This window comes from Aethalodelphis obliquidens, unplaced genomic scaffold (genome assembly GCF_003676395.1).
Source record: "Aethalodelphis obliquidens isolate GAN/ISIS:26980383/991018 unplaced genomic scaffold, ASM367639v1 scaffold37, whole genome shotgun sequence".
Taxonomy (NCBI): Eukaryota; Metazoa; Chordata; class Mammalia; order Artiodactyla; family Delphinidae; genus Aethalodelphis; species Aethalodelphis obliquidens.
Window position 1 is genome coordinate 10,718,589 of NW_020837981.1, and position 27,447 is coordinate 10,746,035.

At 35.3% G+C, this 27,447-nt stretch overlaps 1 protein-coding gene across 6 annotated transcripts in view; it reads right to left on the reverse strand.

Annotated features, from left to right (window-relative positions):
* The window catches only part of ADK (adenosine kinase), a 486,725-nt gene that overhangs the window by 296,844 nt on the left and 162,434 nt on the right, over positions 1 to 27,447 (reverse strand). For all 6 annotated transcript variants that reach the window (XM_027129816.1, XM_027129817.1, XM_027129820.1 and 3 more), the window contains one exon: positions 11,158 to 11,236. In XM_027129816.1, the coding sequence (XP_026985617.1) occupies positions 11,158 to 11,236 (79 nt within the window). The remainder of the gene's footprint in view (positions 1 to 11,157; positions 11,237 to 27,447) is intronic.

A 27,447-nucleotide genomic window follows, 5' to 3' on the forward strand; every position in this document is an offset into this window, starting at 1 on the left:
CCCATTTTCCCTTTTAAGAATGTTAGCCTATAAAAGTACTATCATTATTCCCATTTTACAGAAGAGGAAACTGAAACTTGAAAAGGTTAGGTGATTTGGGACTGCCCTGGTAGTGCAGTGGTTAAGAATCCGCCTGCCAATTCAGGGGACAGGGGTTTGACCCCTGGTCCGGGAAGATCCCACATGTCGCAGAGCAACCAACCCGTGCGCCACAACTACTGAGGCTGTGTGCCACAACTACTGAGCACATGCACCACAACTACCGAAGCCCGCACGCTCTAGGGCCCACGTGCCGCAACTACTGAGCCCGCATGCTGCAACTACTGAAGCCCACGTGCCTAGAGCCTGTGCTCTGCAACAGGAGAAGCCACTGCAATGAGAAGCACACCACAACGAAGAGTAGCCCTGGCTCGTCGCAACTAGAGAAAGCCTGAGCTTAGCAACGTAGACCCAACGTAGCCAAAAATAAATTTTAAAAAACAAATAAATAAAACAAATAAAATATAAATAATAAATAAATAAAACATATTATATTAAAAAAAAAGGTTAGGTGACTTGCCCAAGTTTGTACTTGCCCAGCTTTGCTTATTGCACAGCACATTCCCTAAGCCACTACGCTGTGCTAAGCTAAAATTTATACTATTTTGTTTTTTACTTTCTCAAGTATCTTGTTGCCAAAAGTACCAAAGAAAACAGAAATACTCTAGAAAAGCTTGTCTTTAAAAACATGGCAGTTGACAGTACCACTATTTAATTTAAATGGCCAACACCATATTCATTGCCCAACCAACCAAACAAATGAGACATTTTTCTCTCCCAGAAAAGATCTGACTTTATTTTTCAGTTCAAATAAATATATTAATTAACAAGACATTTATTTTTAAAAGTTCCTGAAACCTAATTACAAAATAGAATGAAAAGGAATGGAATCAAGGCAAGAATTTTATCCCCTGAATGAAAGGAGATCCTGCAACTTGTGGTTTTCCTTACTGAAGCACTTGTTGCTTTGCTCTTAGGCAGGAGAGATACAATCTCAAACTGTACCCATGTTTAATGTCATACTGCAAGACAATGTACCACATTAAGGTTCATAAGTGTAAAAGGTATGCTTTCTTTCATAAAGTGGATAGTTTATGATGTGTAGGTGTAGATTTATACTAAACAACCTCAGAGCACACCTTAACTACTGAGACAAAACTAAAAGCATGTTTTACTAACAGTGGCAAAAGAATCCCTTAACACAAGACATAAAATAAGGCTTAAAGGACAAAAAGCAGAAAGAAAAGATGACGGAAAGAGAAAAGAGGAGGGGGAGATAGAAAGGAAGAGAGAAAATATAGGTTTTGCTTTACATTGAATCTGATTTAACATAGAAGGATGTCACAAACACATTAAAAATATCCTTCAGGGGCTTCCCTGGTGGCGCAGTGGTTGAGAGTCCGCCTGCCGATGCAGGGGACACGGGTTCGTGCCCCGGTCTGGGAGGATCCCACATGCCGTGGAGCGGCTGGGCCCGTGAGCCATGGCCGCTGAGCCTGCGCATCTGGAGCCTGTGCTCTGCAACAGGAGAGGCCACAGCAGTGAGAGGCCCGCGTACCGCAAAAAAAAAAAAAAAAAAAAAAAAAAATATCCTTCAGGAAAACAAAACACTACTTTCTTCACCTTAGTTTAGCTACTAAAATCTCTCACAGTCTTATTCAACAAAGAAAAAGATTACCAAAGAAGGGAGGTGTTAATTCATACTTAAATTTTTCAATTGCAAGGAGAAATTCACAATTTTAATAGTCAATTTTACTTTGTAAGACCTAAGTTATTTAAAATTATTCATTAATCTTAAAATTGGCACTAAAAGGAACCTCCTTTTTAGTGACATAAAGGTTTGACAAGACTCTGTGTTGTATCACCCACCGTCTGCCACATCCTGCTCTGATATTTATAAATGTAGTTGTGCTATTGACAGTTCTGCAACTGCTCCAGGTGTAAGGCATTAGAAGGGAGAATTCTCTTTGATCACTCCAATGTCGTTTCTTCTCTTTAGATCTAAGCAGTCTGCACTGTTCCCAGATTCCGAGATATATCTACTAAAATGCCTTTTAATCTCTATATAGTTTTTTCAGGTGAAATAGGTCATAAAAAGAGATAATCAGAATAATATTTATTCATACAGGAAAGCCACATAGATTAACTATTTTTTTTAAAAAAAAAGGTCTACAAAAGAAAATATGAGGCTCTCAATTTTAATTTCTAAATACTATGACTTAATTGGAAATGCTACATGGTTCTTAAAATATCAACTTTACAATTCTGCGTTGAACATGTTTCTATTCATTCAAACATAATTTTATAAACTTTATAAAAAATGTTTTTAGGTATTCAATATACAAAGAGTTTGGGAAAACTTTAAAACACAATTCTGAAAACTGATTCATTACTTGATGTTTGTAGGAAAAAAACAATTAAAGCACCTCTCCCCCCTCCATACACCCCAGCAGCTATCCTGTATAAAACATAAAAATACTGGCACAAGACAGTTTTCTCAAAATTCCATTAAAAACAAAACAAAAGCTTGCTTAAAATTTCACTAGAAGTTAAACATAGAGGCTTATCTAACTGTGAGAGGGGTGACAAAAAGAAAGATTGAAAAGTCAATAATGAGAGAACCAGTGAGGAATTAGAAGTAAGGATATAAGAATTCAAGTGACCAAGAGAAACGTTTAATACTTATGTGAAGAAAAGAATCAAATCTATTACTGATGGATTTATATAAATGATTAAGGAAGAAAATTTGTAATTAGGAACATATTTTACTTCCTGAAGAAAAATGGAGGAGAGAGGGCTATTTGGCAAGGAACATATACACATTTAGTAGTTTTTAATAAATGATTTCAATTACAGCAAAGAATGAATACTATTTTATCCCTAAGATCTTTGCTTTAAATGAGAAAAATATACTTTATTTAGAAAAAAATGGCAGTTACTAAAGTAATAAGAAAATGTTTACTTTTTATTATTGAATAGCAAATCATAAAAATCCATATAGCCTCAACACTTTGGGGGAGGAGAGGAAGAAGAAATAATTGATTCCAACGATGATCTACTTATACTTCAGGTAACAAAGACTGAGAAGGTACTTAAAATATTTGATTAGCTGCCCAGAATATATGCAAAAATGACTAATTTTTAACAGGTATAGAACATTAGATCAGTAAATCAATTTGCAGGAAACTTAATAGTGAACTTATATAACTTAAAACAATATAGGAATACCACAGGTAGCTGGTCATGAGGCTTCTGAAAAATACGAGTCAGAAAAAAGCAGTATTGTATATATGTGCCACATCTTCTTTACCCATTCATCTGTTGATGGACACTTAGGTTGCTTCCATGTCCTGGCTATTGTAAACAGAGCTGCAATGAACATTTTGGTACATGACTCTTTACGAATTATGGTTTTCTCAGGGTATACGCCCAGTAGTGGGATTGCTGGGTTGTATGGTAGTTCTATTTTTAGTTTTTTAAGGAACCTTCACACTGTTCTCCATAGTGGCTGAACAGAGTGAAGTAAGTCAGAAAGAGAAAAACAAATACTGTATGCTAACACATATATATGGAATCTAAAAATAAAAAAGGTCATGAAGAACCTAGGGGCAAAATGGGAATAAAGACACAGACCTACTGGAGAATGGACTTGAGGATATGGGGAGGGGGAAGGGTAGGCTGTGACAAAGTGAGAGAGTGGCATGGACATATATACACTACCAAACGTAAAATAGCTAGCTAGTGGGAAGCAGCTGCATAGCACAGGGAGATCAGCTCGGTGCTTTGTGACCACCTAGAGGGGTGGGATAGGGAGGGTGGGAGGGAGGGAGACACAAGAGGGAAGAGATATGGGGACATATGTGTATGTATAGCTGATTCACTTTGTTATAAAGCAGAAACTAACACATCATTGTAAAGCAATTATACTCCAATAAAGACATTAAAAAGAAACTTGATGTGCCTTTAAAATGGCCAAGTAGTGCCTGAAGAAGAAAATTAATGAAGAATTCTAAGGCAAAAAAAAAAAAAAGCCAGTATTACCACACTTTTGGTCTGCAACTCCTCTTTTATTCCTAGAGGATTTAAAAGGTAAAATGAATTATACAATAATTATAAATCTGTGTTAACGAGCACACAATGTATAAAGATATAATCAGGAACAACAACAATATAAAGGTGGAGGATGGAGATATAAAGGGGCACAGTGTTTATGCCACTGAAACTCAGTTGGTACTATTCAAACTAGGTTGTTATAAATTTAGAATGTTAATTGTAATCCCCAAATTAACCAAGAAAATAACTAAAACACATACAAAAAAGTAAATAAGATGGGAATCAAAATGGTATACTACCAAAAATTTAAAAATATAAACAAATGAGTACTTGTCATGGACTAACTGTGTCCTCCCAAAACTCATATGTTGAAGCCCTAACCTCCAAGATTTCAGAATGCAACTATATTTGGAGATTGGGGCTTTAAAGGAGTCATTAAGTTAAAATAGGGCATTTATGTTAGGCCCTAATCCAATCTAACTGGTGTCTTTATAAGAATTAATAGGAACATACACAGAGACACGAAGTGTATGCACAGAAGAACAAATATTTGAAGAAGCAGCAAGAGAAGAAGGGACCCTGAAGAAACCATAGTAGCCAACACCTTGATCTTAGACTTCTAAGCTTCCTTGATCTGTGAGAAAATTAGTTTCTCTTGTTTAAGCCACCCAGTCCATGGTTATTATTTCAGTACTTAACTGAAATTATATACTATTCTGTATTGTTTCCTTTTCTGTTACATAAGTGCTATTATTTAAATGAAACAATATGAATAATTAACAAGTGGCAATTAGTAATAATTAAAAGAAGGACTAACTAAACAGTGTATGTATGGGAAAACATAACAATCATTTCTTTTGTTTAAATAAATATAGCAACTTATTTTAACTTTTCAAAACTCTTTTTACGTATTTAAATTTCTACAGGCCATATTGTATGTTCTTAACGTACATAAATATAAGATTTTTAAAAAGAAGAGTAAGTACAGTTGGATTAAACAGATGTTACCAAAATTTAGAAAAAAATAACAATGACTGTTCCTTTTTGTCCCATGAAATAAAAGAATATTTTAACTCTGTGTGTTTCCTTTCCAATAATACTTCTTTGAACTGATTAAAACCATAGGATACCTTCTTTAATGTGTGGTAAAACTGAATATAGTTAAAAGTAAATTTCACTTTGACTTATGGTTCTGCTGTTATCTCCACATTCTTGGTGTCAGTCCAACATGATGACATCAAGCTAAACATTCTTTCAACAAAAGCATTTGAGCATGGAATACTTAGGATTTTATTTACTAGCAATAGCAGGCATTTAGATATAGAAGAATTAGTTTCTAGCTCTACAAAATATTCATCTACCTTGAATCTATCTAAATTCTTGTTCTGGTATTCCAACTGCTTATTCAATCATGTCTTTTGCATTTACAGATTCATTACATATACTATCCATGCCTAAAATGAACATTATTTCAAAATACTCCAAACCACAATGGTGATTGCAATTTCTGTTATCAAAGTTGGAGTCCAAGTAACTTACAGTTTTAGTAAAGACATTGAGAAAGCCCTATTTAAGTTGGCTGCCCTTCTATAGTAAACTTTCCCCCCTCTTGAGATATAAAGCAGTCATATTACACAAAAATGAATCATTTGTTTGTTGTATGAGTTTTTCCTAGCCTCCTTATGGCCTCTTCAAATATCATCACTTTTGGAGAAATGGCATATAAATTTTTGTTTTACTGTAATCTTTCTCTGCATTCTCATCTTCAATGTATTGCCACATTAGATAAGGACATTCTTCTTGTCTCACATTCTAAAAATATTATACTGCAGGACATATTTTCTAGGTCCAGCAACAATTATAGCCATCTTTTAGGCACATGTCCAAGGAGGCTATCTCCTTCCATTTTTTTTAAGTCAAAAATCACATTAAGTGCATCTGTACTTTTTTAAAAAACTGAAAAGTGACCAAAAATGTTCACTATGAAAGCATCAATATCATAGGTAAGCATATCACATCCCTTTTTTTTAGCAGTGTTGTATACAAGGTGTACAGGATATTTAGAAGATAAAATATTTTCATTAATAAGTTTATACTGAATAGAATTTGTCAAAATTTAAATTTGGACTGTCTGTCAAATATGTAGATGAGAAAAGTCTAGAAATTATATTTGGACATGATATCAACAATACTGCTTTATGTTGCTTGTGGTTTCATTAAAATCTTCAAAAACATGTTTTAACAAATTAAATTATCTAAGAGCTAATGGGAACATTTTCTTGTTGACATGATTTGTCACATCACTTGATATATCAAAGTATGATTGTTGGTAAGATCTGACAGAATGAGCTCTACATTGTCAATGTTAACCTTTACTCTTCATATGACTTCCAGTTCTTCTTTTATAGAGGTGATGATTTTTGCCAAGTAACATTCTCTTTCAATGTTTCAGCATATTTTTCCATAGCTACCATGAGAGTTATTGTTGTTAAACTACCGAACAAGGAAAAATCGATCTAAACCTGGTGTGATATGGGGAAATTATCTTAAAGCCCTGGTAGACTCCAAGTAAGCAAACTATCCCAGAGGACACAGAACGGAAAGGGCCTACCAACCAAATTAAGATGCTTAACACAGATGTATCCATTTAAAACACACAAGAAGCAAGGGAGAGAGTTGGAGTAAGTTAACACACAGGGTGCAAACAAGTATAAGGACCACACTGCCTGAATGTTCAAACATCATCTGCTTTTTACCTCATCTTCCTTCCCTGATGATGATGGTATCATTATGAGAACAGGGCCACAGTTTGAGCAAGGGGGCCTACAGACAGGAGTCCCTGGGAGATATTAAAAATCAGGAACACTTTGGAAAAGAGCCTGAACAGTCATGGCTTTATTTGCTTTTCCTGGGTTATATGCATGTGGGGGTTAGAATGATAACATAGTAAGTTTCACTAATGAGTGATCTTTGGAGAAGTGAGCCTAGTGGTATATGATCATAATATGGTCTTTCCATCTCTTTCTGTGTATCAGTAATACTCTTGTTTGTTACAACACAGGTTTTCTTTATTCTGTCTTTAGCAGTCTTACAGGTAACAAACTTACTTGCTATTTATATTTAACAAATTGTATCAACTTTGCCTGTTTCCCAAGCTACTTGTTTATTTACTATCTATACTTAAAATATCCTATGAGTTTTGCCTCAGTCTTAAAACCTACCAGGTTACTATCTATGAATTTCATCTACCTTGTTATTATTCTTGTCTTTACAGAAGAACTGAACTATTTTCAAAATACCTGTAACAAAAAACACATATTACAGGTGGCATATGCTAACGAAAAACATATAGAATTAAATGGTTTATGGGGACTTCCCTGGCGGTCCAACAGTTAAGAGTTTGCCTTCCAATGCAGGGGGTGCAGGTTCAATCCCTGGTCTGGGAGCTAGGATCCCACATGCCTTGCACCCAATAAACCAAAACATAAAACAGAAGCAATATTGTAACAAATTCAGTAACAACTTTAAAAATGGTCCACATCAAAAAATTTAAAAAATCGTAAAAAAAATGGTTTATGAATACTTTGATGATGACTGAATTCTTACTCTTATTCTTGGCCCTAATTTTAGATCTACAGTTCACAGCACCTAGCATACATTCAGTTAGTGTAGCCACACTGAACTGGTATTTGTTGTGCAGTATTTGCTTTTTCAGTAACCTAGAGTGATAGAGAAAATGGAAGACTGTAATCCAGTTGTTCTCAGAGGTGAAGGAGAACATAAATGAATAAGAAAAGAAGACAAAACCCCAAAATCAACCAATCAAGTGCATTAACAGAAAACAAAAACCAGAACCTTCCCGGATGGGCTGTCCCTGGATAGACTTCTTAAACAGCGTAAAGCTCAACCTCATTCATTCACCACAATAGATTCAAGCAAGATTATATCAAGATTGTTCACTCTAAGGCTCTAAATATTTTATCACATTTTACTTAAAATTTAGATGACATAGCTTATGTTACCAGCTACTACCTAGCACAATGACTAGCACATAGCAGATGCCCAACAAATATCTGCTTAATGTACAAAGGAATCAGTTCTTCCTATTAATGACTGCCAAGGAAAATCTGAAGAATTCTCCTTCTAAAGAAAAGTACTTCTAAAGGAATGTTTTTCAAAACTCTGTGGTTACCCGAGTCATAAATTATAACTGGGCAATTATGTAGTTGAATCATCAATCAGATGTAAAAGAAAAGCCCTCTCAAAATAGTAGGGGAACTAAAAACCCAAACAAGATGTTCAACTGAAGACTAGATTGAAATAAGTATTTTTATGTGAATGAGAGCCAAAAAACTGGTTGTTCTGTCCATGAATGGGTAAATTTACATTCTGTTAAGATGAAGAAAATTCAGAAAAATGGGGGGGAAAAAAGCCCTTTCCAAACTTTCTTTTGAAAAGTAGGATAGGGACTTCCCTGGTGGTGCAGTGGTTAAGAGTTTGCCTGCCAATGCAGGGGACACGAGTTCGAGCCCTGGTCGGGGAAGATCCCACATGCCAAGGAGCAACTAAGCCTGTGCGCCACAACTGCTGAGCCGGCACTCTAGAGCCCGCAAGCCACAATTGCTGAGCCCACGTGCCACAACTACTGAAGCCCGTATGCCTAGAGCCCGTGCTCTGCAACAAGAGAAGCCACTGCAATGAGAAGCCTGCACACTGCAATGAAGAGCAGCCCCCGCTCACCGCAACTAGAGAAAGCCCATGCACTGCCACTGGAGAAAGCCTGTGCGCAGCAACGAAGACCAACACCGCCAAAAAAATTAATTAATTAATTAATTAATTAAAACAAAAGAAGCATAATTTTTTAAAACATTCATTATCTCATAAATCCTTACAACTTCCACCTGCAATAAGCACTAACCTCCATTTACAGGTGAAAGGCCCATAAAAGTTGCTCATGCTTTCATAGCCAATAAAGTGACAAAGCTTGAACTCAAACCCAGTTCTAATGGACTCCCATGGCCCCAAGAGCAAGCCCATGCTTTTGACTTGTTATGTCGCCTCATTGATTATTGAATAAACAAATGAAATCCGTAACTTGAATCAAGTTGATATCACTCCCTTTTGAAGCATTCCTAGAATCTATTTTCATTTATTTTTTAAATGTAGTAAAACAGGTATATACAAAATTTACCTTTTTAATCATTTTAAAGCATACAGTACATTTGCATTGTTGTACAACGATCACCACTATTTATCTCTACAACTCTTTTCATCTTGTAAAACTGAAACGCTATGCCCATTAAGCAATAACTCTTCATTTCCCCCTCCCACAACTCCTGGCAACCACCATTCTACTTCCCATCTCTATGAATTTGACTAACCTAGGTACCTTATATAACTGGAATCATCATCATTAGTCCTTCTGTGACTGGGTTATTTCACTTAGTATATATGCTCAAGATTCACCCATATTGTAGTATGTGGTAGAATTTCCTTATTTTTTAAGGTTGAAAAATATACCATTGTGTGCATATATCACATTTTGTTTATCCATTCATTCACTGAAGGACATTTGGGTTGCTTCCACATTTTAGCTATTGTGAATATAATGCTGCTATGAACATGGGTTTACATGTATGTCTTCCACACCCTGCTTTCAATTCTTTTGGGTATATAACTTGTCTTAGTCTGCCCAGGCTGCCATAACAAAATATTATAGACTGCATGGCTTGAACAACAAAAAAAATTTTTTTGGAGGCTGGAAAATCCAAGACTAAGATACAGTTGATTTGGTTCCTGGAGAACCGAACGCTCCCCCTACTACCCCACCTCCACATGAAGACATAGTGAGAAGGCAGCCATCTACAAGCCAGGAAGGAGGCCTCACGAGAAACCAAACCTGACAGCACCTTCATCTTAGATGGCATCAGCCTCCAAAACTGTAATAAAATAAATTTCTGTTGTTGAAGCTAACCAGTCAGTGGTATTTTGTTACGGCAGCCTGAGAAAACTAATACAGAAGTAAACTGTCTTTTTTCCATTAACCTGAGCTCACAAAGTGACCACCGGAATGTTAAACAAACAAACAAACAAAATCAGCTGACAAATACAAAGACCTCATCTCCTCAGGCCACTACACACAATATTTTACAACCTACAATATTTTAATACTATGATTAAATTTGAGCTTTGGAAGTATGCAGGATAATTATACAGTGTAAGTCTAAATCTGATAAAAGTTAGTTTAAAAAACCAGAAATTGTTCAACCTTTGTTTGTCAATTTTCCACTTCTCTGGCCCATAATTACAATTCAAAGGGAAAGCATTAATCAATAAAAAAATCAAAATGACCTGAGTCCATCAGAGTTGACCTCTGACTGCAGTTAGTGGGATTTTGAGCTAGTTTACAAATCGTAGAGGCAAGAACCAGAAGTTTGTAAAGCTTTTTCATGTCCTTCATAATTGGAACTTTAAATAGAACACTAACGCTCCCACTTAAAATTAGGTCACACTGGTAACTTGTAGAGTATACGTCAAAATGAGTTTATCCAATTACGCTCTGGAAGACGTATATAGATATAGACACAGATACATAAATTTACACATACATACATACAACTATGTAGATATATAGGTATATATGTATTTATATATACAACAAGAAAACTTATAGTATCTTGTAAGAATTCCATTCTAAGTATTATATGAAATACAGAAGCCATAAAGTTTAACTATATTAAAAAAAACTAAGAACTTTGGAAAAGTAAAAGACATGATAAGCAGAGTTAAAGTACAAATGACAAATAAGGAATACTTCGAATTTATAGAATAAAAAAGAATACTATCTATAAAATATGCAGAATTTCTACAAATCAATAACATGAAATATAAAATAATAATCAAAGGATTCCACAGGAAATTAAGAAGAAATGAATAATAAACATTCAAAACCAACAGAAATATTCTATAGCAACAAATATAGATTGGAATTATTATGCACAATGACCAAAAGTCTAGAATCATTCTGAATCCATTTCTTTATCACCTTTAAAATAATTAACCAACCTGAGCCACTTTAATTGAATTCTGGGTAGAGCCACCAGCATGATATTCAACTTTGAATTTTTTTACAAGTTCATCAAACCTAAAAGGAAATCACAGTAGAAAAAAGTAAGTTAGCATTTGTCAGTTGTCACAATGCAAATTTTTCTGATTAGAAGTTCGTTAAATCACATTTAGTGAAACTTTTTGAACTACATAATTATGTTGAATAAATGAATTAAAATGTTGTATAAAAAACAACTTTGCTAAATTTCCATACTTAAGAAATTTTTTCCACAAGTGTACAACTATAAGAATTTAAAATATATAGGCTGACCATAATTAGCCATTAAACTAAACAGAAGATAAAAATAACTTTATAAATTATTATTTATAAGCAATGCATATCTTCCTATATTAAGTACTGAACTCTAAAATCCTTACAAATGTATATTCTAATAAGTTCTAAAAGTTTTAGATATCATAAAGGCTATTACTTTATAACTTAAAAGAATTGGGAAATTACATTGGGTTGTATGATTCTAGGAAAGTTGCTTAGTGACACAATTTCTGTATTTGCCAAATATAGGGACAGAGAGAGATGAACTAAACCTTTGATACGTCTTTACTTTGGCATCTGATAAAAGCTAGAGAACTTCTCTTCAGGAAAATACATATACTAACTATACATAAAACTTTTCATACAAGATGATCCATATAAACCCCTAAATTACACGTACCCAGACAACGGGCTATGGATATTGATTCTAATAAGTCTCAAACTACATAGCATTTTAATAATCCAGATCATAAGTCAATATTCCCTACTACATGTCTCTAACATGTTAGATGCTGTCGGAGATAACCAAAGGGCATACGTATAGACTTTAATTTCAAAGGATTTACGACCTTGGAGGGAACAAAAGGATGAATACACATGAAAAAGAAAAATTTTAAATACCAAGTTATCAACCAACAAAATGTATGCAACGTAGACAGCAAGTGCTACAGAAGATCAGTCAAAGAAGAGAGAGATTGGGATGTGAATAGAGTATTCAAAAAAGATGCCAGTCTTGGAAAGTATTTTCAAAACTTTAAACTTTTAAGTATGGAAGTAGATCTTTTTACTCAAATTAAACATTTCATAGAACTTCAAAATATAAAAAGAGATAAATACAGAAATGGTTACATTAGGAGTGGGAAAAACACAGTTATTATACCCACTTCCGTACTTCCAATTGCCTTCAGATCCCATCTATAAAACCCTAAGATGCCAATAAACACAATTAGCAAACCTGCCAAAATGTTAACAGCAGTATTTGTATACCACTAATAATATTCACCTAATACTAACAGGAGAGAAAACAAAGTACACAGTCCCAGATGCAGATAGGTGGCTAGTTGCGGTAGTTTAGGAAATGTTCTCTTCTAATTACTTTCTGAACTATGTAACAACTAAGAGTGATATGAGAGATTGGAGGAGAGAGGAAGAATGAATAGACAAAGTAAACATACAGTGATCAACTGCCATGTTCGTTTGAGGCCATTCCACTTTCAAAAGCCAATTTCTCCAAAAAGATATGTCCCCCCAGAACCTGTGAATGTAATCTTATTTGAAAAAAGGGTCTTTGCAGACATAATTACCCAGGTGAACCCTAAATCCAATGCCAGGTCTTCTTACAACGGACAAAAGAGAAGACAGAGAGGAGAAGACCAGGTGAAGATGGAGACAGAGATTGGAGTGATATGGCCATATGCCAAGGAAGCCAAGGAATGCCAACACCCACCAAAAGCTGAAAGAGGCAAGGAAGGATTCTCCCCTAGGCTGGTCACAAGGAGTGCAACCATGCTATCACCTTGATTTCAGACTTCTGCCTCCCAAGAATACTGAGAGAATAAATTTCTGATGTAGGCCACCCAGTTTGTTGTTGCTACAGCAACACCATCCTTTCTCACTTTCTCAAGAACTTTCCTTAAGTTATAGTCTTCTGCATTCCATCATCATTAATTTCTTCCAATGACTAAGAATCAAATAACTATAATATTTCAGGAAGAACTAGATGGGCCTAAATTTATTATAGCTACTAAAATTACAGTAAACCAACTATATACTCTATCGTTTACTTAGTTTTTGTTATCAAATTCTACCAGCACCATCCAACAGAACTTTCTGACTCCTTTGGGAATGTTCTGTATCTGTGCGTCCAGTTTGACAGCCACTAGCCACACGTGGCCATTGAACGCTTGAAAGGTGGCTAGTGTGACTGACGAGTTTTATTTTAAATAAAATTTTAAATTTTATTTAACTTTATTAACTTAAATTTGAGTATCTATAACCTCAAGGCTAGCCGCTACCTTACTGGACCAATATGGTTCTAGACTATTACGGTTTAAAAAGAACACTAGCGGGCTTCCCTGGCGGCGCAGTGGCTGAGAGTCTGCCTGCCGATGCAGGGGACGCAGGTTCATGCCCAGGTCCGGGAAGATCCCACATGCCGCGAAGTGGCTGGGCCCGTGAGCCACGGCCGCTGAGCCTGCGCGTCCGGAGCCTGTGCTCCGCAGCGGGAGAGGCCACAACAGTGAGAGGCCCACGTACCACAAAAAATAAAAAATAAATAAAAAGAACACTAGCTTTGCAAGACGGTCTAGAGAAAAAGGATTATGTGATCAAATAAGCGTAGGAAATGTGTGTACTCTATTTCCATCTTGAATTTTCATAGTGCATATCAGCATATTAAAGGCATTGAGATATCTGAAACAAAGAAACCTGTTTGACTATTATTCAGTTTTTCTAAAACTTACAGGATTTCAGAACCCTCTGACGTTTTAGGGTGAGGTTCCACAGCTAACATTTACATAATATTTATTATGTGTGCCAAAAGTTATTGTTTTAAACATTTTATCCAAATCATCATTTTTTAAAATGCTCACAACTTTATGAGGTGGGTACTATTAGCTCCTATATTTTTCAATTTTTTTTTTCAATAAATACCTGCATACTTCAGTACAACACAATCCACAGTTAGTTGAATCCATGGATGTAAAACCATGGACACTGAAGGCAGACTGTAAAAGTTATGTGAAGCTCTTCCACTGCGAGTTGTTCAGGCAGGATAGAAGGGGAAGAAGGGTGTCAACACACCAATCCCCCATCCCTCTGTGGAAAAACTCGGGAACAGTTATCTCTGCCTCAAAAATAAAGGAATTGATAAATGACTCACCCAAGGGCAGGATGCTAAAGCAGTTTGCATAAAGTCAGGACTCAAACTCTAGTTCTTTTGATTCCACATACTGTGATCTCTAACCAAACACAAACTTTTCCCCACACTTAAAGACCTGTAAACTATATTTATTGAAAAAAAAATCCACGTATTAAGTGGATCCAACACAGTTCAACCTATGTTGTTCAAGGGTCAACTGTAAACATGATCAATTTTAAAACTAAAAGGGATAAACAGAATGCCTTTATTTAACAAACAAGGAAAGTGAGGCATAAAGTATTTGAGCAGACTGTCCAACAAAGGTCACATACAACTCACTGGTTAGTCAAATTCAGAACTGCAATGTCAGAATTACTTGTTAATTACAAACACATAGAAATCAGTGTATTTCTCCTCATTCCAGTCAACTAAGAGTTTTCTACAGAAACCAAAATTTTGCTTATTAATATTATATCTAAAATTAGTTCAAGGGGTATAAAAATTATAGAACCTCACATTTCAAGATGGAAGAGGAAGCATATGCTTGCTTCCCCTTCCAAATCTGACTGAATGTCAAAAAGTATGTTTTTTATATATGAAAATGAACAAAAGTATAACAGCACCACAAATCAAGGAAAGATGCCATGCACAGACAACGAATTTGAGAAATAACAAATTCTAATTTAACAGAAAGCTAATGTAACAGAATTGACAAAGCAGTGACAGGAGACATAACAGCAAGAGCAATTTCTTTAAATACTGTATTTGGTACACGAGGGTAGCTGCGCAACCACTCCTACCTTACCCACAAGAGTCAGATCTGTTTAAATGCTCTAATCTGTCATGAAAGAGTCCTCTTTTATCTAACAACTGTGTAGATTCCTCGCCTGCCTTTTTCTTTTTTTTTGATAACAGCTTTATTGAGATATAATTCACATATCATACAATTCAACCATATGAAGCCTACAATCTGATCATTTAAAATATACTTATACTTCTGCAACCATCATCACTATCAATTTTAGAATATTTTCATTAACTCAAAAAGAAATTCCATACCCTTTAGCTATCAAAACCCAATCTTACATCATCTTCCCCCAACCTAAACAAACACTAATTTACTTTCTATCTTCTGTATTTCTACTTATTCTGGACATTTTACATAAATGGAATAATATATATGTGTATGGCATTGCTGACTGGATTCTTTCACTTAGCATAATGTTATCATGATTCATATATGCTACGCATATGTAAGTACTTTATTCCTCTTTATTGCTGAATAACATTCCATTATAGATATACCATATTTTGTTTATCCCTTCATCCAACAATGGACACTTGGGTTGCTTTCATCTTTTGGCTATTGGGAATAATGCTGCTATGAACATTCATGTACAAGGTTTTGTGCAGATATAACATTTTCATTTCTGTTAGGTATATACGTAGGAGTAGAACTACTGGGTCAAATGGTAACCCTAAGTCTAACTTTTTGAGGAGCTCTCACACTGTTTTTCACTTTCTGCCTAGTTTTTTCTCAGAGACAATTCGGGGAAACCTACCTGTCTAGTTATATGACAAAAGAACAATTAGAGAATAACAGAGTTGCTATAAATTAACTTTACCACCATTGAATTTTTTAAATTAATAGTTGAATCAATGACCTAAGCAATTAAAATGGACACAGATTTTAAAAAGATGAAGAGAACGAAACTCAAATTAAGAAAAATACCCAGAAATTGGATCAAAAATGTAAGAGATGAAAAGTATGAAAGAAAACTTAAAAGGAACAGAGAATGAATTAGATGGTCCAAGATCCATTTAACATGAATGACAGAAAAGGAGAACAGAGATAATAAAGAGTAAGAAAGAAACACTAGGAAAAAAAGAAGTCGTCAAAAGAGAAAAAAAATATATATATAAAATACTCAGATATCTCTAAACACCAAGCAATTATACTTGGAAGTAGGGACTGGAATCCACACTTGGACATACCTTGTTAAATTTCAGAACTCTCATATTAAGAGAAACCCTTAAAAGCTTCTGGGGTGAAAAATAACACACTACATAAAAAGGAATAAGAATCAGAATAACATCAGACTTAATACAGGAAGCTAAAAGACAAAGAACTACTATATTCTATGCTGGTGTATAAATCAGAAAGAAACATAAGGGGGAATTCCCTGATGGTCCAAGGGTTATGACTTGGTGCTTTCACTGCTGAGGGCCCGGGTTCAATCTCTGGTCGGGGAACTAAGAAACTAAGATCCCACAAGCCCTGCAGCACGGCCAGGAAAGAAAGAAAGAAAGGAAAGGAGAAAGGGAGGAAGAAAAAAAATTGCATGGGGTTTAAAAAAAAAGGAAAAAGTGACAACTGTGTATGACTTTGGAAAAGTGTAAGTATTTTGAAAGAAATTTAAATGAGGGTCTATTGTATTTTTTTCATGTAAAATTCTCCCTTACATAGTCCAAATTTTAATAACAAAGGATTGTATTTTCTCTTCTAAGAGTTGATTCAATCACACTACTTTGTTCTACAGAGAAAAATATCTACTTAATTATTCAGTAATGATGTTTTGTTTGGTTTTCAACTTTTGAACCTATGCAGAGATAAAATATATAAGTATAAAATACTTATAAAACAGATTGTAAAAACATCATCTATAACACTGACATTTTGAAGATGGAAGAATGGAGAGATGAAAAGTTTTCTTATTCTCATTCCTTCATTTGAAAAGAGTCCACAAGTATCTCGTGTTAATGACCAACTTTTTAAAAAGAGGCTTTAAGTAAACTGTTTAAAGTCATAAAGTCACGGGACTCCCCTGGTGGTGCAGTGGTTAAGAATCCGCCTGCCAATGCAGGGGACACGGGTTTGATCCCTGGTCTGGGAAGAGCCCACATGCCGCAGAGCAAGTAAGCCCATGCACCACAACTACTGAGCCCGTGTGCCACAACTACTGAAGCTCGTGCACATAGAGTCTGTGCTCTGCAACAAGAGAAACCAGCGCAGTGAGAAGCCTGCACACCGCAAGGAAGAGTAGCCCCCACTTGACACAACTAGAGAAAGCCCGTGTGCAATGAAGACCCAACGGAACCAAAAATAATTTATTTATTTATTTGAAATAAATAAAATAAAATTTCCATCCTGTTGCAAAGAAGTCTCTTGACTTTCCCTAAGCTTTAAAATAAATAAATAAATAAACAAATAAATAAATAAGTCAGTAGAAAAATTAAAATATCTAAAATAACATAAGTAAGACAATGAGGCAGGAAAAAGGAGAAAAAACAGTGTATGTGCACTATATTCTTCAGCTTTCAGATGAGTCAATAGATAAGTAACTGTTAATTCAAAAAATGGAGCATAACTACATTATTTATATTTATAACAGTAAACTATTAAAAACAAACTGTTGGACTTCCCTGGTGGCACAGTGGTTAAGAATCCGCCTGCCAATTCAGGGGACACTGGTTTGAGCCCTGCTCCGGGAAGATCCCACATGCCGCGAAGCAACTAAGCCCGCGAGCCACAACTACTGAGCCCCCACGCCTAGAGCCCGTGTTCCGCAACAAGAGAAGCCACTGCAATGAGAAGCCTGCACACCCCAATGAAGAGTAGCCCCTGCTCGCTGCAACTAGAGAAAGCCCACACGCAGCAACGAAGACCCAAACGCAGCCAAAAATAAATTAATTGATTTTTTTTAATTTAAAAAAAAAAAACTGTTAGTGTTTGCCCCTGTATGGAGTGGAGAAGAAGGGAAGGTTTTTTTAAATTGTTTCTTCATTTTTAGCTCTGTTTTATTTTTTATAAATTTCTTAAAGGTACCTGAAATAAATATACAATTTTAAAACAGTATTTTGAAATTCAGCGCTTGTGTAACTACCATGACCATCACCACTACCAAAGACTGACAGACAAATAGACAGACAACTATATGTGTGTGTGTGTGTGTATAGAGAGAGAGAGAGAGAGAAGGAGGGGGGGGCTCTTTATTCTGACTCATTGATCTATATGCCTACCCCTGCAAAAATTCCATTTCTGTTTAGATATTATTGTTTTATCAGTCTTAATGGAAGGACAAGTGCTCTCTTCATGTTCTTCATGAGTGCTTTGACTATTCTTGGCCCTCTTGGACCTCCACATAAATGCACAACTAGATGTCCATTTCCAAAAAATAACTTGTCAGAATTCTGACTAGGATTGCAATTTTATATATATATATATATATATATATATATATATATATATATACACACACACACACACACCACACACACGCACACACACACACACACACACACACGGAAAAGTGATATCTTTCCAAAATTAAATTGTCCACTTGTAGCCGACATGGGGCACAACTAAGATCCATGAAGCAAGCCCCCGCCCCCAACAACTATCCAATCCATGATTACGGTATATACCACAGTATAGTTATTTAGGTCTTTAACATCTATTAGTTTCATAATTTGTGCCATAAATCCTGCTCATCTCTTATAGTCACGACTTCATACTTCCTATGTTTTAACAGTACTGTAAATGATATTTGTTTAAACCTAATTTTTATTTGTTGCTGGTATTTAGAAATATAGTCTTTACATCAATTTTTTTATCCAATCAAGTTGCCAACATCTCTAATTAACAGCAATGATTCTTCTGTTTTTGCCACACATATATAGTCATAATTTGTGAATAAGGAAAAAAATGTTTTCTCCTCTTTTTCCTGCCTTAGTGCACACACTAGAACCTCCAGCATAATATGCACAGAGAATAAATAGCAGTGAGAATCAATGGGCAAATTAGTCTTATTCCAAATTTTGGCCTAATAAATCCTGATGAATTCTGATGAATGATAGGGTAAGTCCATTCCAGAAAACTGGAAGTCTTAGAGAAAAATGCTTAATTTTTCACTTCGATTTATTTTTACTGTGTGTATGCACTGCTTCTACTAAAGAGTTAAATATTTTTAAATGTTGTAGACTTATACTACTGATAGATATTCATATATTTCAATTTAGAAATATTAAGTAACCAAAACATATGCACAATATAATCCAAGAAAAGTGCAATATATATATATGTATACTGCAAACAAAATTATCCAATATACATGTGTAGTAAAAAGGACCTGGAAGACTACAACCAAGGTGTTAACAGTGGTTCACTCCAAAGTACAAGCAATTATGGATCTTATATACATTTGTTTTGATTGTGTAATAAGCATATAAATTGTTTTTTAATAAAAACATTTTAAAATCTACTTCATCTTACGATGGAAGAAAAGAGCAACTTTCCATACAATTATATAAATAGAACTACATACAGAACAAAACACAGAGCAGAGAAGTAAGTGTTTCTGAATGAAAGAGGCCGGGAAAGTTTAACATTTGAACAATAATTTGACAAATAAGAGAGAAAAAATATTCAACGGTAGGGGTAAAACGAAAACATATTCAGAAAATAAGTTACAGGTAATGTAGGTAAAATAGTAAAAACAGACAAAACTCTCTGTACTAGGCTAATCAATTTAGACATTCTTCAGTAGGCAACTAGGAATTTTTAACATCTGTTTCCTAATAGTGTGAAAGGCAGATTTTTTTTTTTTTTTTTTAATGATGACAGCACTCTTCTGAGGACAGGGTAGAATAAAAAGAGGCAGATCGCCAACCTTTGGAAAAGTTCATACCTAAGATCAGATGCTGAGTTTAGGGGCTACCGGGAAGTGATCAAGCTAAGGAATCATTTCTGAAGTTTAAGACATCAGATAAATAACTGGAGGTGAAAGATGTGGCAGAGGGAAAACAATTCTGAGACTTCTACTTCGGATTATCAGTTGGATGGAGTTAGGAAATACAGGAGAGAAGAAAAATCATATTAAAAAAAAGGGAACTCCTAAGTAGTTGATTATCAAACCCAGAAAATTTTCTGTTCACAGAACTAACTGCATTGAGGAAAAATTTATTTTCTTTAATCTCTTGCATGGATTCGGCACATTTTCTCTACACACTTTTCTAGTTGATACAAAATCTCTGGTTTGTGTATGAATGGTCCACATTATCTGTGTCAAAACCATCAGTGTACACAGTGGAAAATGCTAGGAAAAGATGAAGGACTGTGTATATTTAATGAAAGAACAAAAAAGTTCAGGCTAAAACATTAATAAGTCTCAAAACCATGATTACAGCTTTGCAGGGATATAATCAATTATATAAAAACCTTATTTTCTAAGTTGTTTAGTGATGACAGAGTTTATGATATCTTTATAATTTGCAGGGAACTTCTATATATTTCCAGTACGTGATTTTTTCTATAGGGAGAGATGCGTGGCAATTTTAGTACTTTATAGATACATTCTTACTTTCTCCATTTGGTTGAGCTTCTCTGTCGGAATGGAGTTGGCATATCAAACACCTCAATCAAAAAACACAACTGGGACTTCCTTGTTGGCACAGTGGTTAAGAATCCACCTGCCAATGCACGGGACACAGGTTCGTTCCCTGGTCCGGGAAAATCCCACATGCCGTGGAGCAACTAAGCCCATGCGCCACAACTAATGAGCCTGCACTCTAGAGCCCACGTGCTGCAACTACTTAAGCCCGTGTGCCTAGAGCCTGTGCTCTGCAACAAGAGAAGCCATCACAAGGAGAAGCCCATGCACCGCAACGAAGAAGAGCCCCCGCTCGCCGCAACTAGAGAAAACCCGTGTTCAGAAATTAAGACCCAATGCAGCCAAAAACAAACAAACAAAAACACAATTGAAAGAGCAGTGGCTGATACATTTTCCTACCAGCAATCTGGTAGGATTTATGAAGCTCAAATTAATAAAGTATGCAGCTTTTATGATGCTAAAAAATTCCAGAGCAACGTTACTTAAATCAAATGCCAGAGAAAACTGGATTCAGTGCTTATCAAACTTCTGCATGAGAGTTTGCAGTTGACAAAAGCAAACAAAGAATAAGAACAACAAATTTGATAACAAAAATATTTAAAGCATTTCTAAATAAAAGCAAAATCAAACAAATTAAAAACTAGAAATATAAAGGATAAAACCTGTTTAACAAATATGAAAAATGGTTATCTTTACCTAAAAGATTTTTAAAATATTTTAATTATCATTTTATATATTTTAACATTTACTTTTAATGAATTTATTGATTCAATATTTTTAAAATACTATTTTAATATTCTCATATGAGAAAAAGAAACTATTATGGCTCATATAAATGGAAAAATGAACAGTAAACAAAAGAAAAATGATAAATGTTGTAAAAGAATCAGCTTCGTTCACTAGTAATCAAAAACATGTAAACAGATTTCTGCACATTAAATTGGTTGAGTATAAACTATTAATACTCAGCATTACTAGAGATGTGAAAAAGCTGATATAACCATACAGTGTTAGTGACAGAACTCTTTTGGAAGGTAATTTAGCAATACATATCAAGAATCACAAAAATTTTTATATACTATTATCATAAAAATCCATTTCTAGGACTCTACCCTAAGGAAGTAATCCAAATCATAAATAATGCTATATGCAAGAGCTGAACGTATTACCATAAGATATAATAAAGTTTAAAACAAAATATTCAAAAATAGTGGAATGATTAAATTATAATGATTATCATTGGACAGAATATAATATAGTTCATATTATAATTGTTTATATGCTGACTATTCTAGGAAGGAATTCTGCCAGCTTATGATGATACAATTAAAATAGAGTGACTGAATAAACAAATGTATGAAAATGACATTGAAACTATAGGTAGCAAATTAAGATAAAGTCGAAAGAACACAAAATGTAAGAAATGAACATTTGTAGTTTATGAAAATCAAAATATAATAAGGGGGACTTCCCTGGTGGCACAGTGGTTGAGGCTCCACGCTCCCAATGCGGGGGGCCCGGGTTCAGTCCCTGGTCAGGGAACTAGATCCCACATGCATGCCGCAACTAAGAGTTCACATGCCACTACTGGGGAGCCCACACGCCACAATTAAGGAGCCCACCTGCCACAGCTAAGACCTGGCGCAACCAAATAATAAATAAACTAATTAAATATTTAAAAAAATATATATATATAATAAGGGATGTTCTTATATTTACTGTTCAAAGAGATTATCAGAATATAAAAAGGTATTCAACATGTTCAGTATTTTTCGTTAGAATTTAACAAAAATGAACAGAAGAACCGCATTAACAGCCCCTCAGCATTTTAGACATAAGCCTTTTCCTTTTCGATATTTTCTACAATCTGATCATGTATTTATATTCATTTTAAAATGGAAGTATTTTTATTAAAGAAAACTTTTAAATAAAAATGAATGTCACTGGAATGTAGTTCAGAATTTCTTGGAAGACTAACCTTATGGAAAAAGCAGAAAGCAATATACCATATACTTATAAAGAATTTTTAATACTTGTGCTGATAGTATATAGGAGAATTTAAATTCTAAGTAATGCTTTCCACTCTCATATCACATATTATTAAATACTTTATAAACAATTGATAATTCTTGACAATAATATGAAAGCTATCTATATATCTGTTTTGTTTCTGAGAAGAAAAGTAAAATACAAGAGAGTGGAGAAGATTTCAAACACTAATGTGGTAGGGAAAGCAATGACTAAATACTAGTCTTTTAATCCTAGTTTAGTATTAGACCATACCTCAGAATGGTAGTATGCACAGAAAAAGTATCATATGAAAATGATCGAACATGAAAATTTAAAGTCTATTAAAAGATAGCACACAATATCAAAAAGACAACCCAATCAAAAAATGGGTGGAAGACCTAAATAGACATTTCTCCAAAGAAGACATACAGATGGCCAACAAACACATGAAAAGATGCTCATCATATTAGAGAAATGCAAATCAAAACAGTGAGGTATCACCTCACACAAGTCAGCATGGCCATCATCAAAAAATCTACAACAATAAATGCTGGAGAGGGTGGAGAAAAGGGAACCCTTTTGCACTGTTGGTGGAAATGTAAATTGATACAGCCACTATGGAGAACAGTATGGAGGGTCCTTAAAAAACTAAAAATAGAACTACCATATGACGCAACAATCCCACTCCCAGGCATATACTCGAGAAAACCACAATTCAAAAAGACACATGCAGGCTTCCCTGGTGGCGCAGTGGTTGAGAGTCCACCTGCCGATGCAGGGGACACGGGTTCGTGCCCTGGTCCGGGAGGATCCCACATGCCGCGGAGCGGCTGGGCCCGTGAGCCATGGCCGCTGAGCCAGCATGTCCGGAGCCTGTGCTCCACAACGGGAGAGGCCACGACAGTGAGAGGCCCACATAACGCAAAAAAAAAAAAAAAAAAAAAAAGACACATGCACCCCAATATTCATTGCAGCACTATTTACAATAGCCAGGACATGGAAACAACCTAAATGTCCATCAACAGAGGAATGGATAAAGAAGATGTGGTACATATACAAAATAGAATATTACTCAGCCATTAAAAGGAATGAAATTGGGTCATTTGCAGAGATGTGGATGGACCTAGAGACTGTCATACAGAGTAAAATAAGTCAGAAAGAGAAAAATAAATATCATATGTTAACGCATATATGTGGAATCTAGAAAAATGGTATAGATGATCTTATTTGCAAAGCAGAAATAAAGACAGACGTAGAAAACAAACGTATGGATACCAAGGGGGGGTGGGGTGAGATGAAATGGGATATTAGGATTGACATATATACAGTATTGATACTATGTATAATAAAGAGATAACTAATGAGAACATAACTGTATAGCACAGGGAACTCTACTCAATGCTCTGTAGTGACCTAAATGCAAAGGAAAACCAGAAAAAGAGGGTATATATGTATATGTATAGCTGATTCAAGTTGCTGTGCAGAAGAAACTAATAGGACATTGTTAAGCAGCTAAGCTCCAAAACAAAATTTTTTAAAAGAATGTGTGTGTGTGTGTGTATATATATATATATATATATATATATATATATATATATGTATAACTCAGTCACTTTGCTATACGGTAGAAATTAACACAACATTGTAAATCAACTATACTTCAATAAAATAAACTGAAAAAAAGATAGCACAGACTTCTGATAAAGATAATAATAATACTGATGATCATAAGCATGCTACTCGCAGCAGCAAGAGCTTCTAATTGTGGAACAGCTGGGCAGTGACTAAATGACCAAAGTAAACATAGGCAAGCTAATATAATCCATCCTTAGCTAACATAATCCATCCTTTAGCATAAAAGCCATTCTGGCATTTAAGTCAAGCCACAAGTATTAATGGAAATAAATGCAGGATAGTATATACTACAAAGAGATTCACCTTTTCAAAAACAGTAATTATTATACTAACTACAACATGGTCAGATAGGTTATGGGAAAGTCAATAACTGAAAAATTTAATGGAAGAGAATTATGATGCTATACTGAAGACAGCATCTACATTTTGCTGCTTGTTAACATAGTGTACTGTTTGTTTCATAAAATTTCCAACTAGTTTCTACTTTACAAAGTTAGAGTGAGGAACAAATAGTGAATGATTTTTCAATGAGTTGTAAGAAGTAAACACAAGCAGAGTCTAACATAATATATCCAATGGGATATATTATGTTCTGCTCAGAAAATTTAGCACTCAAGAATAAAGAATACCCGCCACACACAAGTAAAGAAAATCAGGAGTGTGAAGAGTAAGGAGAACAGTACTTATTGGAAGATGATACTATAACAATGCATATTCACTATACCTTAGAAAAACAATCACAGTACTCTTAATTCCATTGACTGTGACCCACACATAAGGATATGAATGAAAAACTAAGTCTTATTCCTGTAATCTGAGGATCAAACATCATATAGTTCAATTTGTAAGATCTAAAGAAAGTTTTAGAATGTAGGGCATTTTTAATTCGTATCATCGCTCGGTTTTTAGGTTAAGAAATTTCTTCCAAATATACCTCTTTTTTAACTCTAAATAAATTACCCAATCAATGATGTAAACTGGTATGACAAATGGCAAAGATATAAATGTGAGAATTTTAAAAGAAAACTTTAGAAATATAAACTTTTTATTCTCTAACATTCCTAAAAAAAGTGACTTACCAAGCAATGATATTTTTCATATTATATAATATTAATTCCTGACATGTCTGACAACCTATGCTCAGTCTGAATATGTCATAGTGAACCTAGCAACTAAGGGTGCTAAAGCAGTGTTCATAATTCATAATGACTTAAACAGTACTGACCTACCATTTCAAAAATATACCTACTGTTATAAAAATACTTTGCAACATTTATTATAAATATTAACTTTGAGAAGTATATACTATCCAGAATACATAAAGAACTCTCAAAATTCAATAATGAGAAAACAATCCAATAAAAAATTGGGCAAAAGATTAATAGAAACATTTCCAAAGAAAGGACACAGACAGCAAATAAGCATAGATTCTAACATCACAGTCATTAGGGAAATCCAAATTAAAACCATAAGGAGATACAACTATTAGAATGGCTTTAAAAAAAATAACAATACTAAGTGCTGACAAGGGTGCAGCATAACTGAAACTCACACTGCTGACAGAAATGAAAAATGGCTACAGTCTCTTCAGAAAACAATTCGGCAATTTCTAAAAAAAGTTAAACATATACTTACCAGCTGACTCAAGTACGTGACTGTTTATAACAGTCCTATTTATAATCATCAAACTCTTGAAATAACCCAAACGTCCATCAGTTAGTGAATGGATAAACTAACTGTGGTACATCCACACATTCAAGAACATGGGTGGATCTCAAAAGTATCATGCCATGTGAAAGAAGCCAGACATAAAAGGGCTACAAACAATATGATCCCATCTATTTGACATTCTGGATAAGGCAAGGCTATAGGGACAGAAATCAGAGTAGTGATTGTCAGGAACTGAAATCAGAGAGGAGAAATTGACTACAAAGAAGTATGAGTTTGGAGGACAACAGAAATGTCCTAATTTGGTGACAGTTACACAACGGTATACATTTGTTAAAACTCATAGAATATTACGTATAAAAACAGTGAGTTTTACTCTATGTCAAGTATATCTCAATATACCTCAATAAACCTGACTTATTAAAAAAAAAAAAAGTATTTCCCTGGTGGCGCACTGGTTAAGAATCCGCCTGCCGGGCTTCCCTGGTGGTGCAGTGGTTGAGAGTCCGCCTGCCGATGCAAGGGACACGGGTTCGTGCCCCGGTCCGGGAAGATCCCACATGCCACGGAGTGGCTAGGCCCGTGAGCCATGGACACTGAGCCTGCGCGTCCAGAGCCTGTGCTCCGCAACGGGAGAGGCCACAACAGTGAGAGGCCCGCGTACCGCAAAAAAAAAAAAAAAAAAAAAAAAAGGAATCCGCCTGCCAATGCAGGGAACACAGGTTCAAGCCCTGCTCCAGGAATATCCCACATGCCATGGAGCAACTAAGCCTGTGCACCACAACGACTGAGCCTGCGCTCTAGAGCCCACAAGCTACAACTACTGAGCCCACGTGCTGCAACTACTGAAACCTGCATGCCTAGAGCAAGTGCTCCGCAACAAGAGAAGCCACTGCAATGAGAAGCCCACGCTCCGCAACAAAAAGTAGCCCCCGCTCGCCACAACTAGAGAAAGCCCACTCACAGCAACAAAGACCCAACGCAGCCATAAATAAACAAACAAATAAATAAATAAAATTTAAAACTAAATAATAATTAAAAAAAGAACATACTATCTAGGGGGGCACCAAAGGAAATTGCCCAAAACTCTCTCTCTTCAACAATGAGATCCCTTGCTCTAAGGATCAGGACAGGGTTCAGTGGCTTTCCCAGGCAAGCCACTTAAAGTGCAAAAAGAGAAATCTAACTGGAATGGATTGGGGATGGCGCACTGACTGGTGAGAGGGCCTGTCTGATCCTACTCCATGTTTAAAACACAGGTCTGGAACGTTGGACTTTTTCTTTTCAGGAATGATTGGGTCTGTTCTTGAACTACATTCTCTACATCTCTCCCTTCTCTTTCATAGGCTCTTAAGGCCCTCCACCCTCCACCCCTGCTCTCCAGAGGTAAAGATGTACAGGAGTAAGTAAGA